Source organism: Betta splendens, chromosome 11 (assembly GCF_900634795.4).
Source record: "Betta splendens chromosome 11, fBetSpl5.4, whole genome shotgun sequence".
Lineage (NCBI taxonomy): Eukaryota > Metazoa > Chordata > Actinopteri > Anabantiformes > Osphronemidae > Betta > Betta splendens.
This window is the reverse complement of record NC_040891.2, coordinates 11,367,610-11,388,706: the sequence shown is the minus strand read 5'-3', so window position 1 is coordinate 11,388,706 and position 21,097 is coordinate 11,367,610. Positions and strand designations below refer to the sequence as shown.

Sequence of the window (21,097 nt, the reverse complement as noted above, 5' to 3'; positions counted from 1 at the left end):
ATGAAATTTAGTGTTTTTTTAAATGAAATGGAAGAAATTTGACGTGACTGTTCTTCTCAAATATTGGTTTATGATTTAATATATGCCAAATTAATTGCACTACCACCATTATTTAACGCTAATTATCGTGAGCTCTATTTACAAGGAGTCTGACAGGACTGCTAAAGTAGCTCCAAGTCATTTACCTGTTATTGAGTCAACTTTCTCTTTTACACATTTATTTTGAAACAGCACAAAAGTGTAATGGCATTTCAGCAAGCAGACCACAACCATGGAAAAGAAAATGACATGAGATTTCCACTATTGAGCTATATAAATATGATATCATGACATATAAAAGATACAAACGAAATAAAATCCACCCACGGGCCTCACACGAAGCCTGTTTTTGAAACATACAAAAAAAATGTGAGTACGGCAAGCACTGAATCTGTAGATTAAAAAAAACAACCATCTCAAAGAGATAAAACATTTGTATTCATACACATTAAGACAACACAAGCCCCACACTCTCCCTCTGCTTTGTAATTACAATGTATAGCTACCTCTGGAAGGGGGGGATTCCTTTTTTAAACTTCAAATTGTTTTGAAAATAAAAAAAAGGGAACAGTACAAGTACAAATACTATACGTATTCACATTATCATAGCAAGTTACTAAAACCAGAACGCTTTTTAGTGTAATTATATGTATTTACATGGCAAAAGTCATACACGTACTACTGACAGGAAGGCTGACCTCTCGTCTTCTAGCTTAACAATGAACATCACACATTACTCAAACTACACAGGTCACGGAGCCTCTGTAACCTCGTCTCCTAGTTAAATGCCTTCAGAGTCACATCGCATGTCTCTGTTGCAGATAAATCACACTTTCTAGTAAGATTTGACGCAACTGACTCACACAAACACCAACAGCAGTAATGTGTTTTGTATAAATAAATATTATAGCAACATAAAAATCTGTGTCAATTCCCCACCTTGCTTCGAACGTCCCATGAATTGATCAGTTTTACCAGCGGGAGCCGATCGAACTGATCCGAAGGTAAATGAGCATGAATACCACGCACAATGTGAAGTACAAAAATATCAGCACGGCAGCCGTGGGGTGCATTGGATGGTGTATGTGCTGATGTGTTACATGAAGGAGCAGGCAGGTGGCTACAGTCAGTCAGCAGAGTGAGAGTGACGGAAAGCAAAGGACAGACTGCATGAGACAGGATGGCTGATAAATGCTATACTTGGCGGGGCTGGTTGAGAGTTGTTCCACTCACAAGTCTATCACAGGTGCATTCAGTTAAGTGACCAAACATGCAGTAACAATCGCACAGAGGTGCCGTAGATGCAGTAAAACTGTTTATGGTGGCTAAAAAAACAAAAGCAGCTCTGTTTTATATTGGGGCCTACATTGGGATTCTACAGGCTCTCCGTTCGGCCGTGACCCTCAACTCCTCGTTGTACATGATCTGCCTTCGGTCCGTGGCCCTGCCGCCCTCTACTGGGGCTTGTCTGTCTTGTGTGCGGTGAGGAAGGCCATGCCGTGGGTCCTGAAGTGGGTGTTGAGGTCCGTGGCCTTGTCGAAGCGCCGGCCGCACACCTTGCAGCCCAGGTTCCCCTCCCCGTCCTCGCCCAGCGCCTGGGGGGAGGCGGCGGGGGAGCCGTCCGGGGAGCCGTGGGCGCGCGGGGTGCCGCGCTCCGCGTCGCCCTGGGCGTCCCGCACGCGGTGGGTGATGAAGCGGTGCCTGCTGAGCGAGCCGGCCGACGCGAAGCACACGCCGCACTGCAGGCACTGGAACGAGGCGGTGTCCGCCCGGTGCTGGGGGATGTGGCGCTGGAACTCGGCGCCGTCCTCGGTGGAGAAGCCGCAGGGGACGCAACGGAAAACATTGTCCTCCTCCTCCAGCTCGCTGGGCGTCAGTGAGGCGGGCACCGTGGCCGCCCTGGTCCTCTTCGCAGGGCCGGCGCCTTCCTCCCCGTCCTCCGTGGGGTTCTCCTCCTCCTCACCTGCCCGGCCCACCGGAGGGGCCCCCTCGCCGTCGTGTTCTGAGGAGCTGCCTGGACCCTCGCCACCTGTGACTGCACGCTTTCTGGTCACGGGTGCAGCCTGAAGATGCAGAACAGAGAGAGAAAAGCAACTTTATATCCTGATGAATAAGTTTTAAACAAATACATCTGAATGTGCATGTAGCTACTATGTAGTGAAGAAATGTGACACACAGGTAGGAGCAGATCTGCATGTCTCTGACTCACTTGTCCATCTGTGCTCCTGTGATGCAGCCGAACATGCTTGTCCAGCAAGAAGCGGCTTCCAAAGGTGCGTTTGCCTTCCGTGCAATATCTGGAAAACAATTGCAGAGTGAACTAACCTCTTTTAATTCATAAGTGACAATACGTGAAATCCGGACAAGCCTATTAAATAAAGATGCCATACAGAAAGATTATAACTATAAATAAACAGATCTTCACAACTTTTTATATAATGAAATCTTAAGTGGCTCACTGGCAATGGAAGACTCTCTTGTTGCCCTCATGAATGACACGCTCATGACGTCTCAGGCTGGAAGATGTGCTGAATGTGCCTCCACAGATACGACATGGGAACTTTGAAAGTTAAAGCAGGACCACAAAAATTAGTTAGAATTAACGCACTGTAACTGACTGCTGTCAGGTGATTACGTTTGTGCAGTAACAGTCCCACCTTCCCGTGCTCCAGCTTGACGTGACTCAGGTAGTCATCGTTGTCAGTGAAGGTGGTCTGACACTGGGGGCAGGTCCACTCTGTGATGGCGCTGGGATGACCGCTGCCCCCTGCTGGTGCTGAGGTAGCCCCCGGAGCTTCGTAGTCCTCGTCTCCGTCATCATCGTCATCGTCTTCCTCCTCTTCCTCCTCTTGCTCCCTTCCCCAGTCCTCTCCGTCAGAGTTGTCCGGCTTTCCAGAAGACTTTGATTTGAGGCCAGAAGGTCCAGATGTGTTGGCCGGTGCAGGTACAGGGTTGGACGTGTCAGACTGAGTCTCCTGTTTGGCTGATGGGCCTCTGTGAGTGGTCTGTTGTTAAGGTATCAAAAAGGCACAGAGACCACTCAAATTTAATTAGATAGAAGAAGATAAATTACTTTAACTGGGGTCAAAAACTCTATTTACATCACAACAATAATATCTGTACTTGGACTAAAACTTAGAACAAGGTTAGCGGATGAGAACCTTGCCAAGGCCGATCCAAGATTTGCTGTATGCCTTCGCTGACGCCACATTTATTGAAGAGAGCAACAAACGGGCAACACATGAAGGCAAAGGGCTCATTCAACGCAGTCATACCACCCAAAAAAAACATCCTCTCTTGAGTAATCACACGTCAGACAACACACCTTAATATGCTCCATCATGGAACCTTTCTGGGCATAGAGCTTGGTACAGTCAGGACACTTGAAGACGTGCACTTTCTGCTTAGCTAAATGAGTGTCAAAGTGCATGTAGAGCAAGGGTTTCTGGGTAAAAACGGTATCACACATCACACACTTGTAGATCATCCTGCAAAATAAGATACAAAACACAGATAATTTATGTTTTAAAGATCTAATATAGTGATATACTTCTTTACACTTGGGCTGAAAATTCTGAGAGCAGCTTCTCGTACTTGGCCTGTCCTCCTGTGAGCGTCGGGTGCTGCGTGCTGATGTGGCTCTGGGCGCTGGGGGAAGACTTGAAGGCCATAGGGCAGCTGGGGCACTTGTGGAAGACCTCGCAGTGAGCGGTCTGAATGTGGGATTTGATGGAGTTCAACCCCCCAAAAACGACCTGGCAGCTCGAGCACCTGGGCAAAGTAAACGGTACCACTCAGACTTCGTTTGCCAGTGCTTTGCAGAATGAAGCTGGAGTAGCTGCAATAACAAACAATACTGATTTTGCAAAGTGTCTCCACACCTGTAGCCAATGCGCCTGGCAAAGTGCAGACAAGCCTCCTCCAGATGGGTCTGGAAACTGGCCTGCCGGGCGATCCCACCACACTCAGGACACACATGTGGCGCTCTGTGTTTATGGACCCTCTGGTGGGCGGACACGGCACAGGAGTTAGGCAGCATCATGGGGGGCGAGCATTGCGTACACGTCTGAAACGAGAGAAATACAATTAGCGGTGAGAAAGAGCAGAAGCCATTAGCCTTGACACATATTGTGCTGTAATCACAGAGACTCACTGAGTTGGGAGCAGCTCTGATCTGCTGGAAATGTGTGACCAGCTCAGCTTTGCCAGAGAATTGTGTTTGGCACTCTGGACATTTGAAGTTGTTGTACTGGAGCCCCTCCACCTTCTTGCAGGGCAGAGGCATCAGTGCTTGGGGGCCCTGAGGGGCCCGACGAACCGGTCGAGGCTGAGATGCAGCAGGCGCGGTAGCATCCTTGAGCGGGCTGGAGCTGGCAGAGATCGTAGGGCCACCAGCTGTGGTGGAAGGAGAAGAGACTGGAGGAGAGGAGGATGAAGAGGAGAGCAGGCCTAATCAGCCAAAGGGTGGAAATAAGAAGAGAAATGAGAATGAGAGGTGATCAATGGAAATGAATCACAAATGAACAATGCGTGTATTCTAGTTTTCCAGTTCTACTTGATACACACAAAAAAATGATGACTGCACAAAGTAATTGATCCTCATCATTTGACTCAAATGATCAATATATAAACGAACCTTTAGTATGTCAGGAACCTAACAATGTTGAACCCATCAAACACACTTTAGAAGGAATTTATACTAAAACAGAGACAATAAAATAAAGAGAAAATAAACAACAACAAAAAAACAACAACAGCACCAAGACAAAGTCAAATCTGATCAGAGAATCAGAGGAGTCTGGTCAGAGCCACAGATGTTCCCCACACAAATGTGGTATAAACCCTTCCTCAACATACAGAGACCAATGATCAAAGAGGGGTAAGGCCATTATTTAATTAGTCCACTAGTTGAGTGGCAGAAAATTATTCAGCAATTTGCTAATTAATGATCAGATAACAGAAAAAGGTCATAAATAAAAGCACTTGTGTTTTCGGTTTGATTGTGACTCATTCATTCATAGATAAATACTAGAAATAAAGAAAAAAATCAGCTAATTCCATCAATAATTAGTTGAGACCCTACGTACCACCGATGGGTGTTATGTCCTGCTGTCCAATCATCTGCTCTACAGTGACAGGCCTCATAACCAGGTGCGAGCACTGCATGACCAGCCCACGCTCCTTATGCTCCCTGGCGTGCAGCAGCAGGCTGCACTTGTTGAAGAAGGCCAGCCTCTTAGCACAGTGGTTACAGGTCACCTCGATGCGCAGCGACCGGCGGTCGTAGTGTCGCGCCAGGCTGCGCTCCAGGGCGAAGGCGTCTCCGCACTCAAGGCAGCGGTAGCCGGTGGCCGGGAGCGGGAGGCCCCACTCGGGGGGCGGGGGAGCCGAGAGGTCGGGCTTGTAGCTGGGCAAAAGGTTCTTGCTGTTCAGAATCTTGTTGAAAGCCTCCACGAGGCTCGACTGGCTGCGGGAGATGACGGCCCCGGTGCTGTTGACGATGGAGGCGGGCTTGTTGGGCTGGAGGGAGCCGCCGCCGCCGTTGGCCGTCTTATTAGTGGCTGTGCGTACACTGATCCCACCAGCGGCGACTGAGAACTTAGGAGAGGAGGCCACAGCGGGCGTCGCGGGCAGCGCAGCAGATTTAGTGATGCTGACTGCAGTGGCGGAAACCTTAGCTTTGTCGGATGCAGCCATTTTGTTTTGGACCTTGGTGGCAGCGGCTAGCATTACACTGCTGGCTGCCAGTGTGGACACAGGTAGCGCATTGAGAGTGCTTACTTTCTGGGATGCAGGGGAAGCTTCAAGCTTTTGGGCCTTGCTTCCTAAAACCTTACGTTCCCCAGTTTGACCTTTAGGGTCAAGATCTTTCCCAGCATCACCACCTTTGGTTGCTACCCTCGTAACAGTTCTGGTGATTCCGCCTGTGGAGGTTTTGATTGTTTTTATTCTAACTTTAAGGGGTCGAGATGGAGCTCCAGAGGCGGAGGGTGCAGCCACGCCTGCTTCTCCTCCTTCAGTAGACAGGGGTTTAGTCTTGCCATCGTCCACTTCCATCTTTTCCTCACCTGTACTCACATTGTCTCCTTTGTCAGCTTTGCCATCAAAGGCCCTCTCTACCCCATTGCCCACTTCCATCTCCTCTTCCTCCTCTTTGGGCTCCCGTAGTTCAGATGGAGGTGGAGTGGAGGCCACTGCAGGGCTGGAGCACCTCTTTGCTGTAACTTGAACGCTTGACTTTGGAATCTCTGGTTCAGGACTCTCTGGCGAGTCTCTCTCTTCTATGACGTGTTCGGGGTGCCTGTCCTCCACATGGGGACTCCCTGCTGAGCCAGAGTGGGGGGTTGAAGAGATCAGAGATGCCCCCAAAGGAGTGTCCCCAGATTTAGGGTGAGACGTACTAGAGGATGTGGGCTGGGCTGACACAGAGTCAGACTTATAACGGCGGCTCAGCTGAGTGCAGGTGGGAGAGTCCGGGTTGTCTTGGATCATCAGGGGACTCCCCAAATCAGGGTCAGAATCATCCAACTCCATCTGCTGGTGCTGAAACCCAGCAGAGCCGCTTTTGGGGGCGCCGTTGAAAGGCGGGGACGCGTGCAGTGCGTGCGATGAGAGGGCAGAAGACGCAGTGGGAAACAGGGGCTTGGAGGGTGGGAAGATGGGCGCGGCTTGTCCCACGGGCCCGCTTGCAGCCAGAGGAGACGACCCCGCTGATAGGGACGACGTTGACGGTAACGACGCCTTGATCCCATCTGCCCTCTCTTGACCCGTATCCTGCTGCTGCTGGTGCTGCTGCTGCTGGAGAAGCTGCATCTTCCTGGCCCGGCCAACTGGGTCTCCAGACCCCTGTGCCACCAGCGGCTTGAGTCTGTTGAAGATGTTACCGCCCTGCTTGTGAGCTTTGGCTCCGCCAACACCCGCCGCTTCTGAAGACACCTTCGGGGTGTTTATTGACCACGGTGCCCCGTTGGACTGGGCCTGACTGAGGGAAAGGGGCGTGGAGACACTGGATGCCCCGAAACCATTGTGGTTGAGAGCCTCCGATTCACTCATTCCTGGAGCACAAGCACCGAGTCTCGGACCCACGTCTACACCCGTTATCACATCAATAGGGTCCTGGTCTGTGACCTCTCCTCCCTCCACGGCCTCGTGGCGTACTTTATTCTTCACAATCACACTGACAATTGAAGTGTCTGCCTGAGGATCCGACGGACTCGGCGGCCTCAGGGACGATCCAACACCCACCACGCCGTCAGGCTTCCCCAGAGGTGCACCTGTAGTTCCGTGGGGTCCCTCAGCCTCATCTGGGGCGGACTGGATGGCCTCTTTGGCATCTATGTCAGGAATGTCAAATGCCGCCAACAGGTCATCAAAATCTGGGGTCTTCATGTCCCCCATACCGGGATTACCTCCTGTTAACATACATTTACAGACAAGTAGCAGAAAACAACAGAAGTACTGGCGTGAATCGGTTTAGACGGAATCGCCAGCATAATGTCGGCGACACAACCTCTACATGCAACATTTATAAAGGTAACACTCGTCAATATGTCTGTGTTTGTCATGCCATTTCGTCCCGTTTAATTAATTGCTAAACGTTCGCCAGACACAAACAGACAGCCGACAACAGGTTAGCTTGTTATCCGGGAAGCTAGCTAGGCGACAAGGATCCAGCACTAGCCTCACGGTTAGCCAGCTAGCGCTAGCGTCCCTGCACCTAAAGACGTCTCTGGAAACAGGCTCAGCACCAATTTACTATGAATGGGAAACGTTGCTTTAATAACGCTTTCGGGGCATGCAAAGCATCACGTAGTGGCCGTTTGACGAACGCTTTAACCGGGACAGTGTCTGGCAGCAGCGACCTCGGTTGTTTTGAGCTAGCGATGTTTCTTCCCGACCGCTGCTGGCTAGCTGGTCGCTGAGCTCCAGCCAAGACAGAGAGGGGTCATTTAGCTAACTAGCTAGCGCTCGCCATTTAAAAGAGCAGCCGGGGCGGTTTGCTTGGCTGTGGTTTGACAGCGAGATCAGCCAGGTGAACGTAGGGTCGACGCAGTCACACAAGACGATGGCTGAGATGGGGGGGTTGCTTAATTTTACATGGATTTCAGTGTTTACCTGGATATGCGATTCCCGACTATCCTAGCTCGTTTTCAGCTGAAAATGCTCCGCTTCCCGTCACATGACCTCTTACATCCTATCAGGCTGTGATAGCGCTGGAAAAATGCATGGAGGATGCTGCAAACGACACGTATTTATCTGCACTAGGAATTACATCAAACATTTTAACACGCTGTCCCGAGGAGACGGTTTCAGGTTGGGACCGTGGTCTCCCTCCGATCACAGCTTTTTCCCCCACGGATAAACAGCGAAATTAACGAAGCTCGATCACAAAACACAATACCAGGACATATTTACATATGCTTTTATTGCAAAAACACAAAAAACATGACAGGAGTGTGGCTAACTTTAATTTAAACGCCTGTCATCGTTCTCGTCATGTGGGTCCTTTAACAGTGATAATGCCGGATAGAGAAGGGCAGAGAGCACAGGAGCCAAGTGGTTTGACATTACGTTATACTACACTTTAAGGTATAATCTTATGTTACGGGTCAACCAAATCATTTAGAAAGGTAGTAAGTGAAACCACTGTTTCTTCTGTACTGGTGCTTCTTGAGTGTCTTGAGAAACATGGATGAGCAGAGTGCTGTCATGCAGCTGATGCGCCAGCAATCGCCTCATATATTGATGTAGTTCTGCATTAGCCTGCCATTTTTAATTTCTAGTCAATAACTAAGTGTGTCTTTTCCTCATTTCTTCTTCTCTTCATCCTTTTTGCTGTCCGGCTTGGTTCCTGTCTGGGAAGCCAGAGAGCCCATGGCATTGCGGATGGCTTCGTTGTTCGGGTCAACACCAGGTAGGTTCTCTAAGACACTCTGAAGGAATTCAGGGTCTTGCATCACATCATAGTCATCTTCCTCCTATTTAGTTACAAGACAGGACAAAATGATTTAGGTAGGGTTTGGTCTTTATTTAAGAGTTGTTACGCTCTACTGTAACATGTTTGAATGCCACTATGAGAATTGAGAATTAGAAAAAAGAACTGAGGTTCTGTTATGAAAGGTTTCTTATCAACTTCCTCTCTGAAAATCTTTGTTGACATTTTCTTTCATTTTATGTCTTACCTTGGCAGATTCTGCAGTGTCCATGGGGGCTCCTGTGTCCATATCACCATACTCTTAAAAAAAAAAACAAGAAAAGAAAACATATGTATATTTCTCTGCTTTTCTATTCAGCAGCATATAATTTTATAATTAACTCACCACCTCCAGCAAGTGACATTTGCATGGCGTACGCTATTTGCTCCTCCTCTGTCATGCTGCTGAAGTCAGGAAGCACTGCTGTGCCACTCTCAGGTTGAGAAACTGACATCTTTAATAGGGCCTCTTCTGATTCTGTGACGAAACCAAAGATTCAATAAAGGTCCAACAATTTTCATTATATTGATATCTAACAATTATTATAATCTGATCCATTTCAAATATTTAATTACCATCTGCACTGGGTGTAGGCATGCCTGCCTCTGCTGCAGAAGCAGCAGCAGCTCTGCGGGCCTCTTCCTCCTGCCTCTGCCGCTGCTCTTCCATTGATACACGCAGGGCCTAAAAGAACAGAATGCATATCATCCTATATAACATTCACTTTAAAGCAATAGATGTTAGGAAATTCATGCATTTCCTTCTGTCGTTGTATAAATGAAAACATTACAATCGGAATACACCCCCCCCACAAACACACACACGTTGCTTACCAAGGCCAGCTCTGGATCAGCGCTGGGATCCACACCAAATTCAAAGTCACTGGCTCCAAGACCCATCATAGAGCCTCCTTCACCAGCCAGAATGGGAGAAGAAAGAAGTGCATCAGCCAAACTGGGTCCTGGAGGGACTGTGACCAAGTGGGAGCCTGTCCCCTCCTTCCCATTTAGAGTATTTATGAATGCGGTTAGCTTTTCTGTGTTCACTTCCTGTAAAACAGGAGAAAGAGGCAAATACATAAATACATGTTAGAACTTTAATTACAACAGAAAAGGATAAGGGAGCCAAGTATGCACATTACAAGAAAATAATAGTATAAGACAAGATAAACTTCTCACCTCTTCTCCAAAATTGATAATATCCACATTTACTTTCTCTTTTTTCAAGCGCTTTGCCAACTTGACAAGCTTAAGATTCAATAGAAAGGGACAGAGAGATGAACTCATTATGAACGACAAACACACATCATCAATCAACTGAACCTGTTACATATCAAACCCACCTCTTTTTCATTGTCTTCGACAGGACTTCCGACAAATGCAATGATCCTCATCTTGTGGTTTTTTCCTTGTCTGTGTTTCAGAGCCAGCTATGAAAGAAAAACATAAAATGCAAAGCAAAACATATTTAATGTCTTGGAAGAGTACTCTTATGTTTAAAATTGTGGATAAACTTTAAAGCAAATCACACACATGAGCCACTCTGATGCCTGTACAAAAGGAGATCTTCCCTTTTGGCTGGACAGCATGGAGTTTTGACAGGATCCGACCAGTATCTGGTGTCAACGTGGTCAGGACCTCACAGTTACTGTACAAATAGACAAGGATAAAGCTGTACTTAAACAAGAATTAGTACACACATAATGAGCTGTTATAATTATGTCAGCAAAAAAAACTGACAAACAAATCTTCTTAAATAAAACAAATTATGGCAACATGTCATTTTTATTATAGATATCACTTACTTTGCCATGGTGATGAGGCCGACATTGTTTTCTGGATTGGTGCGTGTTTTGGAGTGGGCGACGATGTTGACAGCATCCTGCTGAGCCTGTAGTCTTGTTGGTAGAAAGTCTCCATTTCTCATGTATTCACTGTTGTCCACACTACAAAGAAAACGTGAACTTACTTAGCTAACGAGCTATATTTACGTTAGCTGATAAAACTGATTTGTGCTTCAAAGAGGCTCGTGTGGTGATTAATTAGCAGAACCGTCTCAAATGCCATTCACTAACAGCTCTATCTAAAGAAGCTGACGTTAACGTAAACTGAAGGTTTTAATATACAAAATAGCATTAGCATCATCGGCTACCGTTAGCAAGTAGCAAAACTACAAAGGCCACCGACAAAAACAGATTCTGGTCGTTGTCAGTTTATAATTCGAATAGAGAGAAGCAACATGCAGAGCTGTTGTCGTGTGTGGCAAGTGTGAACGAACACTTTAAAAAAGAAATGTAAGCTAACTTTAGCTACAATGACTCAGCCAGTCGACCCTTTGCTAGTCGCTGAAACGTCAACGGTCATTTATCAGCCCAGCTGAACGAGACAATTATTACAAATTTCTGCTTTCGAACTGTGGAGTTTATTAACAACATACCACGACTACACACCATCAGCCAAAAGATAATAAATTATAATAGAATAACATTTATTACAGATCTTACCAGACCATAGTACTTTCAAGCACCATTTTGGAAACTTCTTGTTGCTTTCTGTCGTCATCAAACAAACTCGCGGCCTATTGGACCACGCCTGAACAACGTGCAATAATATTGGCCACAGTATGCAGAGGAACAAATGGCTCAATAAAATAAAACTCCTTACTGAGAAAATATATGGATAAAATATACTTAATTTTATTTGTAAAAAAATCATGTTGCAACGTTAATAATTCGTTTATAGTAATATTAACAAGAAAACTGTAAAAAAAAGCATCATGATCATGCAATGTTTTCATTCCTTTAATAACTTCAGGTACAGGTAAAAAAGCACAACCTTCCTAAAAGACAGAAAACCTTAAACTTCTATAAAAAGGCATCGTTGTGATTCGTGGAGAAAGGCCTGCACACTTTCATTGTATACAATTAAAAAGCAAATCAAAGTATAATATATATATATATATATATATATATAAATGAAATTCAAGAGAAATAATTGTTGTTACAATTGCAACAGCACTTCATTCTTCAGCACTTACACCCTTTAAACAGCCTACGATCCACCTTTTTGCTAAAAGAAAACAATTTTAAATCCACTATGTAACAGTTTGAAAATACATACAGTAATAAATACTATAATAAATATGACTATTTACATTTGGTCCATAGGCTGAGTGTGTTGTTTCTTTGGAGGTTTTACAATAAGGCAGTTTAACTTTCAGGATTGTGACAATATTATCTAATGATTTGAAGACAGACAAGAATAAATACATTTTCACACATCTCAAAGTCTTATCTGTTGTTGTAATGTTACTTCAATGTTAATTTATTACATAGACTATTGAACATATTTTAGATGTAAACAAATATTTCTGTTTTAATGTCATATTTTTTTTTGTTTGTTCTTAAAATATATTGTAACATTTTAAAACAACTACCAAGTCAATTAAACTTGGCAGGTTACTTAACCGTCACAATAAAACATTGCACACCTACTCTGAGCACTAAAGTCTACAAATACTACCAGAATAACACCCATGATAAAAAAAAAAAGATCAGACAGCCTGCCTAACTATGATTTATCAAAAAAAACAATGCTATGACAGTATTTGTATGCTTGAGGCCTGTCTCAAAAAAATCTAATTGTAGAAAACCTGGTAACTTAACACTGGCAATTCTGGACAGTCTTTCTAATAAGAAGGTCACGCATCCGGTTTTGTGGAAAGTTCGAGCACAAAGGCAAAAGCAGACATATCGTATTTAATATGTTCTGGACACAAGAAACTTAAAGTTGAAAGCAGCAGCTGAAACACATAATCCACATTGCATTTAGTTTATGTAACCTGTTTATGTTTAGCAGCTGACTACTCCAAATGTAGAAAATGCATAAATAAAAATAAAAATTAGGTTTATAGTTCAAACATTCAGCAGCAAAGGCACAATTCCATAATCTACATTGGTCATCTTCTTTAAAGCAAATATTTTTTGTAAGATAAAACACTTAAACACACACAAACTAAAGTTTTGCTTAGTACTAATGAAAAGCACTATGCATGTCCTGCTTTGTTAACTGCTGACAGGGTGGAATGCTGGTTTTATTGCAAACATTTACTATAATACTATTACAAATACTATAAATTACAATGTAAAACAAAATTATAATACCATTTAGGAAAACTGACATCATGTAGTCTTACTTGATGTGACTCCTTGAGTCAGTGGTTCTTTGATTTCATTGACTGATTTGAAAGACATTAGCTGGTCGTTGCAGTTTTTGGTCTTAGTTAAACATCTGTGCATCTCAGTAAAAAAAAAAAAAAAAAGATTCACTAAATTCATGAGACAGGCCCCAGATCATTGTTTGTTTTGGTGCTCAACCATCTGAGTATCAGCTCATCAGTGGTATTTAGTTGTTAGTGCACTTGCAAACGAAAACTGAACTCAGATCATACAGTGTATACATACATATAAAGCAACCCATTTTAAAGTTTAACATTTGCCTGAACACGATGGGTGACATTCACAGTTTCTACAGTAGTACACTTACATCACAACACCTCTTTCTTTTCCAGCATGAATCAAAGTGATATTGAAAAAGTACCATGTACAAATACATTAAATTTGTTAAAAGACCTGAAGTTTAATCTGCGACCCTGATAGGCTGACACTATACTGTATGGTTGTGTGTTAAATTGTTTACGTCGAACATACAGCAGAAACAGTACTCTAGACACTCATGGACCCTAAAAGAGTACACGGAAAAACAGACAAGCGAGCCTTAAATGAGAGTGTCGAGTATCAAAACAAATGCTGGCTCATCAATGCAAAGAACAATGTTTGGTTGTCCCTACAAAGATTACGGTAAGAAATAGTGTTAAATGGCCGCAGCATTACTGTGCACCCGCATTACTAGTGTCACTAGCACAACCACCCATATGTGATCAGAGGAAAGATCTGGCAAAGTGTGAAGGAAAACTTGGTTTGGCTGAAATTTCGTATTAACTCTCCTCACACCAAGAGAATTTAGTAACATTTTGTTCACACTAGCATCCTCCATGTTTGTTTTGGTCCATTTCAGTTCAGTTGTTCCCCAAAACTATAACTGTAAACCAAAAGAACCAAAACATTGAAAGCTGTTAGAAAAAAAAGACATGAGGAAAGTTCAAATACATTTTTATACTAAACAACAAAATGTACAGACCGTTTGCTTGTATTAGGAATTATGAGATTACATCCTCTGCCCTTTCTTCAAGAGTCCCCAGCTGAGCTCTAGAACAAAAACCAAGGAATTAAAACCATATGCCATTATTTTATGATACAATAATCAAAAATAAATGGAATGAGATAGAGATTTTGTATGCGATTACCTCCTTAGTCCTCAGAATATCCATTTAGAAATGTTTTGTAGAATAAGACCCTATGCTACAAAACCATCAGTCTACATCCAACTATTAGGAAGGTCACACTAGATGTTAGCACTGGTTCACAACACTTCTATAGACTAAACAATATGCAGTCTTCTGCTGTCTAGTCAACTTCTGTTGTATCCTGGACGTCTCTAATAAAATAACACTTAATAATCTTTATGTGCAGTTTTCTCTCTTACCTCTTGGGGGTGCTACGTTCCATATGTTTGCTTAACAGTTTGTTTACGTCCAATTTCACTGAATTGGAGGAAGAAATTTCAGGTGTCCCTGAGGATGAAGAATCTGGAGTTTCAGCAGTGGTACCAACGGCATTGCTGGGCAATGAGGTCATCGGGAGGAGATCAGGACGACCAGAATGTATAACTGAGTGGAGAAAAACGTTTTAACAAAGTGATATGACAGAAACATTCTGAAACATGCAACAAGACAAAATGTCATTAGTTAACAGTTGTTTTTGAGACTAAACCGAAAAATTCATTTTAGGTTTTCCACTCTTACCGTTGTCTACTTCAGTGTCTTCTCTGCTCTCGATGCTAGGCTGATTTTGGAGTGAAAGCGGCTGGCTGCTGGTGCTGGTTTGGGTCGATAGTGGAGGCCCACTGCCACCAGTTTTTTTCAAAGGACCATGGGATACTGCACGGCGTTTCTTAGATGGGGAAGTCTTTACTAGATACACAACAGAAAGGTGTATTATAAAAGATCATACAGCAAAACTGGCATTATTATATAGACGGAGAATGTACTTACGTTGGACTTTCTTGAAGACTATGGTACACACAAACTTCTCAAATCTGTCTGCATAGAAACTTGGTCTGTGTACAGACACAGTATCCTGAAGAAAATAAGTGGTTATCAGAAGTGCTATAATTAATTTAAAACATATTTATCAGAGCTTAGTAAAGGCATCTCACCCCGTCATGAACCAGGGATTTCCAAGAGTGCTCAAGCTTCTTCACCAACCTAGAAGTACACAGTTTTTTTTTGCATAATACAATAATACAAGATTCAACATTCATAGGTCACATATTTATAGATGTACAGGTTCACCTATAGGATTGAAGAATGTCGATGATTCCAATATACAACAGCAACCGTTCTCCTTTTGCGTTTTTGGCTGGTATTCCTCCCGTTCTGTAAAATAAAAGGTGAGATAAAATGCACTGCTTTGTGATGATTTCTGCTAGCAGTATTTTTTTGTGGTAACAGAAACCTTATAGAAGAAGCTGCTTTACACACACTAACCTGTCCTCCGTGTCCTCTGATCCCATACTCACAGCCTCTGCCTGGATGGCCTCTATAGCAGTGCTGTACAGGGACTTCTGTGGCCTCCTCTGTTCCACAGCCCCTGCAACAGCCTCCTCGCTGGCCTGCTCTCGACAAGCCTGATCTACATTGTGGATTCCCATCAGAAGGCTGTAGTCCATGATCTTAAAACTTTGCAGGAGCTGAAAGAAGTAATAACAACAGGCAAACCAGTGAACAAGGAAACGGTTTGGCTATGTCCCACATTTCCTCGTTACATTTTAGATAATATTTAAATCATCAGACAATTTGTTGATGGTCCTCACCAAACAATCTCTATGGATGGTCTTGCAAAGTGCAGTGTGTTTGTCAGCTTCCAGTAACAGGCCATCAGGCATGTCCTGCATAAAGTCTAGGTCCTTGTATGTAGGTGAAGTCTTTTCCCTCTCTTTAGGCGAGGCACGTCTCTTATAGGTGGAGCCCTTTAAATCAAACTTGGAGTGCAGTCGTACATCACTTGGGAGCAAATTGTTCATTACTACAATACGAATGTTTTTTCCACCTGACTGGACACAGTACAGTCCGTAAAACTTTGGTAATAAGGTCCGCTTGTTCTGGTTCAGGTTCTAAATGAGAGCAGAAAAAAAATTGTGGTAAATTTTATTAAAAGCTTTTAAAAACTAATTTTCATTTCCAGAAAAAAAAAATTGATTGACTGATTTAAGCACAATTATGTTATTTATTATAAAATATTATTTATTATGGAGATACCATTTTGTACCTACATTCTCTGATCAGATCTTACCATAAAGTATCCAGGAAGCAGTTTCTGCAGAAATTCTGCCTCTTTGTGCTGCACTGTCTTAATGATGTACTCATCATCACTTGAGACGTAGAAGAGAGATCCACTGGCCCCAGAGTTTGAAAGCTCAATCAGCGGCTCATTACACAGCGAATACTACAAGCAAACCAGAGCACAGTTAGACACAGGACGACAACACAACTGTAAGACAGAGCTGGTTTATAGAAAAAGTAAATCTATAGTCAACAGTGACGGTGCATTTACTGCTACTCCATTATAGTGTCAACACTACAACCTTTCACACTTCCCCAGTTTTACTCTTTTCAGTTCCTCAATTACTCCATTTTCTTCACATTTCAAATCCCCTCCCTTTCCGTCGCAGCTTCACTTTTTTGTGAATAACAGGTGCTAAATACGCAAAAATACCATGTAGTCATCAGGGCGAATGCCAAACATCTCTCTGAAGTAGCGAAAGGCGATTGGTGCATATGTCTTGAACATGAAGTCCCCATAATGGTGGGCGGGTGTCAGGTTGCTGCCCTCACTACCAGAAAAAGGAAGAAGAGGCAAGGAATTACACTAAATAGAAGAGAGGTCAAGAAAATACATATGCACACAGAATTTTAAAACAGAAGACAATGTGTCCATGAATTTGTCTCTACTTTCTTTTGAAAAAAATGTAAAACACTCACCTGGGAAAAAAGAAGCTTTCAACAACTTCAAAATCCTGCAGAAGTACATCTCTCTCCGGTTTTTGACTTAAGCTTCCCACTGTGTGTGTGATGCCTAACTGGATGGCACCTTTCAGGGCTGAGGATGTTGTCTGAAAGAATGAGAAAACTAATGAACTGGCGTAAAAAGGCAACCAAAATTTATTATTAAACACAACAAGTACCAGAATCTGCCACCATCACATTTTGTAATCTCTCACATATTTTAGATATCTAACAGCATGAAATGCAAAATGTATGTATTGAATGATCATACCCCAAACCAGTGGTTTAGACAGAATTTTAACAATACGGTAACAAAACCTTCCCATCATTAAGGTTATGATTTAGCAACCTGTACTTTTTAAATAAGTTATTCTGTTTTCTCAGAATGAGAAGCCTGCAAAAATAATCACACAACCAACAATTCTATAAAACTGTTTTAACCTTACCAAACCCACATTGTGATGGACATTTTCCCCTGTTTCCTGACATTTATCCAATCAATTATTCAACAATATAGGCATTATTTTAAACAAAAACAATCTGCAGCTTTATGTGAGTGCAAGTAAATGTGCATCAGTCAGTACTGGCTGATCTCCTACCTTTTTGTACGTAGTCTCCCCAGTGGGATTGATTCCACGATGGCCGATTGTTTTTTTCATGGTCTGAGACATGGTTGGACCCTGTCAGTGTGAACGTACCAGAAGAGACCATTACACAGGGGAAAAAAATCACCTTGGGAAAAAAAAACTAGTATTCTCATGTTTTGAAGAAGCAGAAGAGGATGCGGAAAACTAAATAAGGGTAAATCCCAAATTGGTTTAACAGGAAGCATTATTTGTTTTTCAATTGAAACATTACATACTTCCTCCAATCTTTTACTTCTTACCTCTGTTGAAGCATTTTTTCGAATCCCAGTCAAATCTTGATTGTGTAAGAAAGAGAACACATACAGGTTACACAAGAAATGCAGTCTATGCAAGAATGGGCACTTGGTTGTAATGCTGCAGAGAACAGCCACAACTTTGCTTTAAAACTCCATTGTCTTCACATTTTTTGAATAGTTTATTCTATATTAGTAACAGTAACATAGAAACAAACGTGAAGGACAGTGTGATGAGCAGCTCCACACTTTAGGTAAATGAGAAGCTCTCCATTACTTTCATACCCAGTCTATTTATAATCCAAGCTTTGTGAATGTTCCTCTGCAGGCTCAGTTTAACATCTCTGTTCTATGGTAGAAACTGAAATGGCCTAATTTTTAGTTTTGCCTCACTGTAGTCTACTTTCATGAAGGCAATTAAGTGAACCATAGAAACTGACAACTACATCAACAAGTATATCACGCGCTATTGAATTTGAGAACTGTCCTTATAACATCCACCCATTACCGCAAATGTTGTGTATCCAGCAAGAAAGATCAATGTTTGCATTACGGCTGCCAGGTTGCTGAGACACATACCACCACACGAAAAATACACTAGGCAAGTGAGTAAAAACACTCCATTAAAATGGAGAAATCTAAGATAAACCGCATAAATCTAAAGATATAATAGTAAGTGAAGTGCTGCTACGAAGTCTGAAGCAAACAAAACTGGAAGTAGGTTGCAACACTTATAAATTGGGTAATGCATAGCCACACGATTTGAACATCAGCCATCTTCTAAATGTTGCTATACCTTGTTTTTTGTACATTTACAGACTGACTGTTTCTACTTTTACATTGGTCAAACCTATCTATCTATAGTAGCACTTAAAAGTGTACGTAATTCCTGCATAAATATGCCAAAAATGTGATTCGTTTTGTTTTTTTACTTAGGATAAGGCTGTGAGAGGTTTTAGAGGAATTCCATCTGAAGCTCTTTAGAGGGGAGCAGGAAGCAGCACGAAGAGCCGCACTTACTGTGGTCCTGTGGGCCTGCAGGCTCGTCTGCAGCTGTGGCCATTCAGAACAGAAGCTGAACTCAGAGCCTTACGTCTCAAAACACCGATCAAGATCCAACCCCGGCAGGTTTTACCGATGTGAGCGCTTCCAGTAGGTGGGGCCCTGTCGGGACAAAAAGTGGTTCATTCACAGCAAACTCTCCAGATGATTTCATTCCACAAATATTTAGCAGCAGCCACATTCACCTAAAGTTATGCCGCCTCCATTAAGTTATGGAGGCGCTCGTTTTAAATCTGAAGTAAACTGAATCTAGTCCAACTGCAACCTTTGTAACATCTAGAAGTAAAAACAAGTTGAACTAGTTACGTGTGTCGGGCTTCTGTAAAAGCTGGCGACACGCTCTCACTGCAAGTTTCGGCGAAGCCGCGGCTAAGCTAAGCTAAGTGCTAGCTAGTTTAACCCTTAGCCCCAACTTTAACTTTTCCAGCATTAAGTTTGCACCAACCAGAATAGCAACGGGCGACCAACACGGTCAAATAGAGGACTTCCTCGACAATCCCGTGTAAATGTTGTCGCAGTTCCCAGGGACAGAGCAAACACACCTGAACCCGTCCGAAGCCACCGAGACGCCTAAACTCATAAACAAGGAAACAGACGCAGCCGTTGGTGTCCCGGCCGCTGCGGCCAACAGCACTTCCGGTTACAGGGGACGTATTCGCTCGAATTTATTCATAACAATTTTATAAACGATTTATTTATAATATTAGAAGTAATTATTCATTCAGTTACTTTCAAAATAAATAAATATAAAATAAATAAATAAATAAATAAAATCTACAGAGTAGAAATTCTTCTAGGTACACTTATATAAAGAGTGGCAGGTGGTATGCAAGATGTTAAGAACAATTTATTTTGCCACAACTGTTCAACAGATTTTGTTTTTTTCAGTTGCTTCTGTGCCCTCACAAAATCCCCCAGTGACTGATCTCAGGACTAAACCCAATCCGCACATTATTAGGATGCGCTTTCACGTTGTTTGCTTTACCCTTGTCACTCATTGTTCTTGACTGATGAACTGTCTCTTTACTTTCTTCCACACAGTATTTGTTTAATTATGGCTTCCTAATTTAAAGTCTAAGAAAGTACTTGCATCTGACCCTAGAGAACAACACAGTGACCCATTGTGGACACTTCCTTTATTGCACGTTTACATTTTTATTACGTGACTTCATAAAAAGAGAAAATATATAAATGCCTTTACATATTTGGGCTATTGAGTTCTGATGCCATCTCAGAAGAAGAAAAAAATGTTCGCACATAAATGAACCAAAACCTATAATTTACTTATATGACACCATTCTGAATATAATACTCTCTTTAATAAAGAGCAAATACAGAGAAATGCCAAGTGTCATAAAAATACCCATAAAAAAGAGCCCATTCCATGTTAATACATTGTCAATCTTGCTACAGTTCTGATGAAACTCAGCGACTTTACCAAAAGCCATCCTGAAACTCAGCGACCTCGCGGTGAACCCTCTGAACTCCTACGCCGACTCATGTTCTTGGAAGTGTGATCAAACATTTTTTTCACTCCTTAAATTCAAACAATCTTCAGTCCATTATTTTTGCTGTCTGAATTGTTCTGATTGATTAGTCCCGCTTTTTGGCCAATATTGGAAGCACTGCTATATTTGTTCAACATATATTATCAATTTATTTCAACATCAAGAACAAGTGTCCATCAGTTGTTGACTGGATTGATTTGTGCTTCAGATGTTTGCTGGGGTGTGACCTCAGATATGAACATTCACCACCCTTCACATATGTACTGTTATCATCAACACTGATACTGTCTTATAGTCTTCTTATCTTCAGTATACATGTAGCTTTCTCTAATGCAAATGTTTTTTGTTATATTATTTGGTATCCAAGGCACTTGAACAATATGTACTTTATCATGAACTTCCTTTCTCAAAAATCCTTCCGATTTAGCACTGAAATAAAAGATTTTAAA

The 21,097-nt window shown here is 42.8% G+C and overlaps 3 protein-coding genes and 1 non-coding gene across 9 annotated transcripts; all 4 read right to left on the bottom strand.

Annotated features, from left to right (window-relative positions):
• Positions 1–201: 201 nt before the first annotated feature.
• znf687b (zinc finger protein 687b) lies at positions 202–8,300 on the bottom strand. Of its 4 annotated transcripts, none has more exons than XM_029168006.3 (10): positions 8,155–8,300; positions 5,127–7,451; positions 4,193–4,488; positions 3,921–4,105; positions 3,634–3,810; positions 3,365–3,527; positions 2,697–3,044; positions 2,499–2,599; positions 2,249–2,336; positions 202–2,102 (listed from the first exon to the last, which is right to left on the bottom strand). In XM_029168006.3, exons 2-10 carry the CDS (start codon positions 7,435–7,437, stop codon positions 1,494–1,496), a joined length of 4,278 nt encoding a protein of 1,425 aa, XP_029023839.1. In that variant the 5' UTR covers positions 7,438–7,451; positions 8,155–8,300; the 3' UTR covers positions 202–1,493. The 4 variants fall into 4 exon arrangements, with proteins under 4 accessions (XP_029023839.1, XP_055368971.1, XP_029023838.1 ...); XM_055512996.1 differs by lacking the exon at positions 8,155–8,300 and adding an exon at positions 7,902–8,127; XM_029168005.3 differs by lacking the exon at positions 8,155–8,300 and having other exon boundaries at positions 5,127–8,127.
• Positions 3,155–3,289, bottom strand: LOC114866320 (small nucleolar RNA SNORA13). Its single transcript, XR_003787680.1, has one exon. It is a non-coding gene; the product is annotated as a small nucleolar RNA SNORA13 (small nucleolar RNA).
• A 147-nt stretch (positions 8,301–8,447) lies between the features above and the next one.
• Positions 8,448–11,667, bottom strand: LOC114866268 (26S proteasome non-ATPase regulatory subunit 4). 2 transcript variants are annotated; one of them, XM_029168030.3, is made up of 10 exons: positions 11,518–11,667; positions 10,819–10,959; positions 10,547–10,661; positions 10,357–10,443; positions 10,193–10,261; positions 9,848–10,063; positions 9,590–9,698; positions 9,360–9,491; positions 9,222–9,274; positions 8,448–9,017 (listed from the first exon to the last, which is right to left on the bottom strand). In XM_029168030.3, exons 1-10 carry the CDS (start codon positions 11,541–11,543, stop codon positions 8,847–8,849), a joined length of 1,119 nt encoding a protein of 372 aa, XP_029023863.1. In that variant the 5' UTR covers positions 11,544–11,667; the 3' UTR covers positions 8,448–8,846. The 2 variants fall into 2 exon arrangements, with proteins under 2 accessions (XP_029023863.1, XP_029023864.1); XM_029168031.3 differs by having other exon boundaries at positions 9,363–9,491.
• Positions 11,668–12,752: 1,085 nt separating this feature from the next.
• LOC114866263 (phosphatidylinositol 4-phosphate 5-kinase type-1 alpha-like) lies at positions 12,753–19,774 on the bottom strand. 2 transcript variants are annotated; one of them, XM_029168023.2, is made up of 16 exons: positions 19,683–19,774; positions 19,099–19,242; positions 18,085–18,119; positions 17,798–17,878; positions 17,175–17,305; positions 16,909–17,026; positions 16,486–16,638; positions 16,007–16,306; positions 15,681–15,883; positions 15,486–15,569; positions 15,350–15,398; positions 15,186–15,270; positions 14,937–15,104; positions 14,618–14,801; positions 14,213–14,280; positions 12,753–14,113 (listed from the first exon to the last, which is right to left on the bottom strand). In XM_029168023.2, the coding sequence occupies exons 2-15, from the start codon at positions 19,139–19,141 to the stop codon at positions 14,232–14,234; spliced, it is 1,683 nt and encodes a 560-aa protein (XP_029023856.1). In that variant the 5' UTR covers positions 19,142–19,242; positions 19,683–19,774; the 3' UTR covers positions 12,753–14,113; positions 14,213–14,231. The 2 variants fall into 2 exon arrangements, with proteins under 2 accessions (XP_029023856.1, XP_029023855.1); XM_029168022.3 differs by having other exon boundaries at positions 19,586–19,759.
• Positions 19,775–21,097: the final 1,323 nt, after the last annotated feature.